This window comes from Perissodus microlepis, chromosome 7 (genome assembly GCF_051167445.1).
Source record: "Perissodus microlepis isolate ML-2025 ecotype Zambia chromosome 7, ASM5116744v1, whole genome shotgun sequence".
Taxonomy (NCBI): Eukaryota; Metazoa; Chordata; class Actinopteri; order Cichliformes; family Cichlidae; genus Perissodus; species Perissodus microlepis.
Window position 1 is genome coordinate 39,509,778 of NC_140467.1, and position 7,384 is coordinate 39,517,161.

Sequence of the window (7,384 nt, forward strand, 5' to 3'; positions counted from 1 at the left end):
AAATGCACGCAGACAGACACTGATGACATAATCAGATTTTTTGCCCTCAAGAATGGTTTTTCTATATGACTGTTTTTTGTCTTCTCCTACACGTTTTAATACGTATTTGCAATGACAAAAGTTTTGCTATTACAGAGGTGCTCAAACTTGCTAATACTCAGTTATTCAAGTGCATTTGATTAGCAGCATCTTGTTGTCATTTACCCTCTTAATTCCTTTGAATTCCAAAGGGTGCGCTTAGTTTTTCACAGGACTGCACAGAGTCAAAGGAAAACTTTTTTCACATGACTGTATATCTACCACAGGTTTCTTAATACGACTGGTTGCCTGTGTAAAATTCAGCACCATGTGTATCCTAAAGTAGATTTTAAAAAAGGTATTAACCTATTCATTTCTATAATAGAGAGTTTAATAAATGCAGTTACTTTAAAATGGTTAGTTTGTGATAATCCCTGCACATAAAGCATGCAGTACTTATAAATAGGACAGATACAGTGGGTGAAGTTTTCTCAGGTTTGTCCTTTGCTATCCCTGTCATCAGAGACACAAACCCTCAGGTTCTGTTTTAAACCTCACTTGGTATTACACTATGAGGGAAGCACCTTCTGGCATGACCAATCAGAGAAGCTCCACTATCTGTGTAAGACAGACCAATCCTTCAAGAATACAGGGGTTCCCGGAACACACGGATCTCTTGACCCAACATCAGGCATTCTCACTTTCTTCCCAGTAACGATCACTAGAGTTCGTCAGCGGTTCTGAACCAGGATAGGTAGTCCCTATTTATATAGCCATTTTCTGGCTGTCAAAGTTGAGCATTAGTAGTTATGGCAACCACTGGATCTGTCCAGGGAACACTGGTGGCAGCAAAGTAAGGGACATCATAACCTGGACTTGCCAAAATGTTTGTGGGTTGATGAACTCGGTGAAAACCCCATCCCCTTTGCATCGCATGTATGGGCGTCAAACATGCACAAGCGTTGCTGGCAAACACCAACTTCTGCAAACAATGCTATACAGGCAGAATCCCTGAGCAGCGTTTGCAAGTGTTGGTGATCTCAAAGATTGATCCCCACTATTTTGACACCAAGGCAAAACCCAGCAATAAACCCAGCTAGCACTTGCATGGGCAAATGTAAGAAAATCCTGCCTGGTATAGAGCAAGGGGCAATTTTAAAGTGGTGATGGGGGACTCCATGTTCTTGAAATGATTTATCTCAGACAGACATGATGGTAGCGGCGCTTCTGTGACTGGTCATGCCAGAAGGCGCTTCCCCCATAGTGATATATCTCACTCAGTTTTCAGAGAACCTGGGTTACGCTAGAAACAAAACATTTCGTCAGACTTTCCTTCAGATTAATTCATGGAAACAATGTATGAAGACACTAACCATTTTTTGGGCAGCACAAGAATCATTACACTTTCTTTAATGAACTGACCTCTAAAAACTTTGAGTGGGTGAGATGTGTGGGTGGGGCTGGGCTGGGGAGAAAAACCTGAGTAGGGGCACTTTCCTGCTACTGCTAAAAAATGTGAGTTTTATCAGTTAATCCCCATCAGTAGGTTTACCATACATAAACCAAATGACCTCCAAGAGTCCCCATATTTTTGTTTAGCTTTTTTTCATTTTTACTGTATTAAATTCGATTTTCTGTACTTGCTGTAAAAACAAATTAGAAAACTCAAAGTCAAAATGTAAAAGAAATGTGTCAGTCTAACTCAGGATGAACGATTAAATGTTTGAGGATATACTGCTGAGCTCATATTTGTTCAATCAAGTCCAAAAATGAAAAGTTGGCAGCCGAAGGGGTGGGGGGGTGGGGGTGGGGGGGGTAACCTGCCAAGCTTCCCTGCTTTTGCCATTATCTTTCACTCAGTCATATCCTCAAAAGATCTGGTTGTTATATTTGTGAGAAGAGAAGAGAAGAGAAGAGAAGAGAAGAGAAGAGAAGAGAAGAGAAGAGAAGAGAAGAGAAGAGAAGAGAAGAGAAGAGAAGAGAAGAGAAGAGAAGAGAAGAGAAGAGAATGACCTGGCCAGTCAGCATTATCTCACAATACAACAATGGATCAAATAGTGGACGTTTACACCTACTGCTAAAAGCACTCCAACTTTAAGGTATAAGAGTGGGCATCAAGCATGTCTGTCTTTGTGTGCGAGCCTGGGTGTGTGTTTCTGTTACACAACGGGAGAGTTCTTCCCATCTGTGCCTCTTTCCAGCCCCCGCATCCCTGACCAATGAAGCGAGAAACGACAGCTCTGCCTTGCACTCTGCCTCCCTCAGTCTTCCTCACAACACCATCCCGCTCTTCATTATAATCAGCCGGCCACTAAAAACACATTCACTTCCTTTACTATCCCTTTACCTGCCTGTCAAAAAAAACAAAAACAAAACATACACACTAAGGGCCCAAACATGATGCAACATTCACTGTTATCAACATCATTGTTATCAACATCATATGTATCTGCCCTCAGCTTAAACCCCAACTAGAAAACGAGACATCCCCGCAGGGTGTCTAACCATATTTTTTATCTTTTGCTCAAATTCCAGATTATCCCACTAAATGTATCACCCCCATCCTGCATTTCCATCCCTGCTTTTCCGGCTCACCTAATTTCCCACAGGGCTCATTGTTGTGGAAAAGATGCTAAAACAAAGAGGGCAGACAGTGGAGTGATAATCCTAAACATACCAGCTGGAGATAAGAGAGCCATTTGCTGTGGACTAGCTATCTGGGTTTTGCTGCTAAATGAAAACATCTTAACATCTTAATTGTTAGAGCCAATAGCTTAGCATTGCTCTAAACTGCTACTTGCTATTAAAAAAAAAAGTATTTTCCTTTCACTACAAGTATTTCTGGAGTGGTTGTCGAAACAGGATGCAATCACGCACCTTGACAATCGCATCCGGCCTGGCAAAGCATTTTAGCTGATCCCACCAGGACCACTGTGTCAGTGGTTCAATTCAAATAAATGAATTATAGATGCAAAGAGGCCTGTTCAACATTCAGGATATTAAGACAAATAGCAGTACTGGTATACACACAATAATGCTTTCGAGAATGAAGGTAGACAGAAATGTTACTCAGATTAGCTACATTTTTGCGTACTTGTACAGCTGTAATCACCGTTCCTAAACTTTCCTTGCTTTCACACTTTCTCTTTAACTTTCAATTCTTCTGATCCCCCTGTATAATACTGCTTGTGTTTCTTTCCCTTTTTACCATCTATCAGACTACCTCCTCCCGTCTTTCCAGTTCATCCTGGCACTGGAGCACGTGTGTGATGCCAGCATCCTGCTGCCTGTCTGGTCAAGCAGGATGCCAGTCCTAAATCTGTTACAAGTGAGTGCTAAAACACTCCTCACTTCCATTGCAGAAAACCAGTGAGACAACACTCCAAAATGAGCGGACGTGCAGCTAACCACACCTTGGTAAACAACAATCTATATCTGAAAAATATACATATATATCAAATATTTGAACTACCCAAGCAGTGTTTGGCTTTTCCTTCTTGTGACCTGGCCCAGCCTCTGAAATGGAAACTTTACTGCGCAATTACACTAAACTGTGCCCTCCTAATGTGCTTTTCCTCAAAGCAACACACTTCACTCCTGCTGGGCTTCAGCATGACAGCTCAGTAAGCCAGTACCCATGATTTCAGCTCCAGGCTGCACATCTCTCTGCTAGCTGTTTCTATTACAGGTGCCATAGCTGGAAGGCTGCAGTTTAGCTGTTAGGTATATGGCAGATAATTGTAGATAATTGTTTGGAAAGATAAGACTGGATTTCTTTTGTTCTGCTGGTGAAGAGTTTCAGGCTGTGGTTCAGGGACAGTTTTCGAAATTCTGAAAGAAAGAAAGACAGGCAGGAAGACAGACAGTTGTTCGAATTCCATACTAACAGCCGCAAGAGTTATCTGGGAAAGGCTAGACCTGCCGTTTCAACGCAGACTGACCACATTTACTGTTCACCCAGCCGACACACATTCCAGGAATAAGCAGAGGTGGATCTTTCATCTTTCTCCCACGCAAGGCTGTCCAGAGGACACACAATCCAGAGTGTTTGCGTGCACGCACAAAATTGTGCTAACAGTATCTCTCACGAAAACGTTTGGCTGCTTTGTGGCTTGAAGAGGAAATACAAATTACATGAAGAAGGGTCTAAAAACGCATAAGAAAAACATACCAACATAATTCCAGCATGACTAAATAATACTCATTCACTCAAGCTTTCACTCTTCCCCCCTCCCTCCTCACAGAAAGATGTCCTACAATGTCCTTCGCCCTCCAGCCCACCTGACCTCTAACAAAACATATATTACAGACAGCAGCCACCACTCACCTATGTGATCTCCATGGAAACTGTTGTCATGGGATGTTCTACAGTGAGGCATGAGGTCATGATGGGCAGCAGGTGGCCAGATTTGACCAGTCTTGCGAACACTCACAATAGTAGCCTCAGACATGACCACATGGCCTCCCTGCTGCCGGTGGTGACGCTTCTGGGACTGCGGCGTCGGAGGGCTGCTGCTGTCGAAGGAGTGCTGAGAGTTCTGGGAGTTCTGGGAGGGTGAACGGCTCTTCTCTCTAAAGGGACGGCGGAAAGCAGTGGTAGGGCTGGGGGAGACGTGGCTGGACTGACCTGAGGAGAAGTCCTCCTCACTGGATGTCAGGTTCTCGTTGGAGCTGCAGTCCGGTGTATAACCGCCACCTCCACCTACATCCTCAAAGCTACCTGGGGAATAGGAGCGACGAGGCCAGGTCAGAAGGTGATCATCACATCCACCATGTTCTCTCATTGTGACTCCACTGCTGCTACTTCCACCACCCCCTCGTCCATCTCCACTGCCACCTTCACCCATCATCACCCCACCAACATAGACGCTGGAGTAGGCTTGGAACTCAGAGGGCTGCCAAGGAGGGGGAGGTGGTTTTCCCCCATTGGCCCTTCCTGAATGCCGTTGATTGGGTTCCCCATCTTCATACTCTGCATCATAACCACAGGTGCTTTCAGTGGACCTTCCTCGATAGACCGGCCTGGCACGGAGCTCCCCTGCCACCGTAGCCAGATTACCTGGAAGGGAGTGAAGAGATCTCTTTCGCTCCATCTGCATGGCCTGGCTGCCTAGTGAGCTGATCTTGTCAGAGACGTCACGGTCATTGACCCTGACTAAACCCCTGTCATGGTGGAACTCCATGTTGGTATATAGCGGTGGTGGTGGCAGCAGCTGCTTCTCCTGGCCCTTAGCTACATCACCTGCTGAGTGCGAGTTCGCCCGTTTGATCCTCTCAAAGTTGGATCTAAGAGCTGCCACACCAAGTCCCATTCCAAGCTTGTCCTTGGGGTCAGTGGGAAGGTCCTTGTCTGGGGGTGGAAGGGTGGGCCTGCGGGGTGACACAGTAACACCACCTCTCTGCTTTGATGGCGACAGGCCATCGAGGTTGTCGCAGGAAGTTGACTCTGCTTGCTGAGGTACATCAAAGGCTGACTCCAGGCCATCACCGTGGGAGGCTGACTTCCTGGCAGGTGGAGGTCTGGGTTTGGACCTGCCAGATCCATCTCCTAGAGGCTGAAAACGGCTCCTATCCCCACTACCACCACCACCACCATATCCTCCACCACCTCCTCCTATGCCAACTACACCAGTCTCCTGCATGTGTGGCTGCTGGGATTGGATTTCAGCACCCTGTGTGGCTGCAGGGTCCATCCCCTCATTCAAAGGTGTCTTTCTGAAGCCCCACCGCTGTTTGTCATAGCTCTTTCTCTCTTTGGCCAGGAGGGTCTGGAGGTAGATCATGCGGAAGCGCTCCTTGTTCACCTCCTGCTCCAGGCGTCTAATGGATGCTTTGCACTTTTCCAGCTCCTGCTCGATGCCCCCGACAGACCGCAGCTCCATCTTGGGAGGCTCTGACTCTGGGAACTGCGCCTTCCACGCCTCAATGAATCCCACCGGCTCCACCATATTATGTGGAGATTTTTAGGGTGGGGGGGTTGTGACCAGCTCTGGTTCACAAACAGAGGGCGGGGGGTGATGTCAAGTGTGCACTGTTTTACCCTCCTTTGTTTTTATTCCGATCACCACAGATTCCTTATCGACAACAATGGCCACTTCCAGTAGCGGTGACAATGGTTAAAGGTAACCCGTTCACAAGCACACAGTCTAATTGCACACACTTGTCTTAGGTTGCGCAGTCGCAACAATACATCCCATTCTGAACAAGAGAAACCGGCTGTTCAGTTACAGAAAAACTAGGGAATGTGCGAGATATAGAGATGAATAAAAATCTATAATCGAGTTCATAATTCTTGTGCATTATTCCAGAAAAGGCCACTTTTGAATCGTTTTTTCTCCCCTAAATCAGCGTCGAAACAATGACAGTATGTCTTCGCAGGGTGACACTGGTGGTCTGTTTCCCACGGAGAAAAAAAAGAAAGAAAGTGTTTTAATCCTGCTTGATTTACTCACTCGCTGTCTGTGTTTACCATCCCAGGTTTGTGCGCGGTTCATTCACTCTTGCCCATTCATATGGCTGTAATCCCAGGTGCTGCTGCTGGTCCTGACCAAGCGCCTTTGTACCATCAGCGCTGAAGGAGAATGGATAAAAAGCGCAAAATGCAAGCCACGACAACATCTGTTTAATAGGGGAAGGGATCAAGCGGTGGATCCGGTATTAATTATATTGCTCGTTTCGTTATCCCATTTTTCCACAGCACCTATGTGGTATTTTTTACCAGTTCCCTTCCAGATTTATCCCGTTTCTTCGGCCGTGAAAGTGCCGCTGTGCGCGCTCCCATCTCAGGCCAGCAGCGCTGGAGGGCTGCGAGAATGGGAGGGACCAGAGCCACAGTGAGTCTGCTGGTTAAAGAGACAGAGCTGGGGTACACATATTTGGTTTTCATTGAGGTTTAATTTTCTTTTAAATAAAATGTATCCGTCCAAGCAAGTTCAAATACACTACTGTAGTTTGTCATAAATTAATGTCTCTTAGTAAAATCTGAACTCATATCCCATCCAATACATCAGGAAACACAGGGTACCACTACTGCCAGTGTTCTCGCTGCTGTATACATTTTTATTAAGATCAGTTAATATAGATTAAGAATTATTACAGCTTCTGGGTTCATTTGAATTTTACCTGTGTAGCAGGTGTTACTGATCGTGTAGGTGTACTGCTATCTATAACCTAACACTGCCACCCAGTGGAGTAACGTTATACATACGGCGAACCTGTAATGTAATTCCGTAGCTGACTTTTTGTTAACCACAAAGTTCAGGTCAGCTCAATTTCATTTATATATCCACAAATCACAACAGTAGTGGCTTCTGACCCTACAGTAATACAGAGACCCCCTATGAGCAAGCACTTACTTGGAAGTGGG

The 7,384-nt window shown here is 45.6% G+C and overlaps 1 protein-coding gene across 1 annotated transcript in view; it reads right to left on the minus strand.

Moving 5' to 3' along the window:
* Nucleotides 1-6,832, minus strand: part of bcr (BCR activator of RhoGEF and GTPase) — an 84,674-nt gene extending 77,842 nt beyond the window's left edge. The window contains exon 1 of the mRNA XM_084935010.1: nucleotides 4,346-6,832. Within this exon, the coding sequence (XP_084791136.1) occupies nucleotides 4,346-5,966 (1,621 nt within the window). The 5' untranslated portion in view covers nucleotides 5,967-6,832. The remainder of the gene's footprint in view (nucleotides 1-4,345) is intronic.
* Between the last annotated feature and the right edge of the window lie 552 nt (nucleotides 6,833-7,384).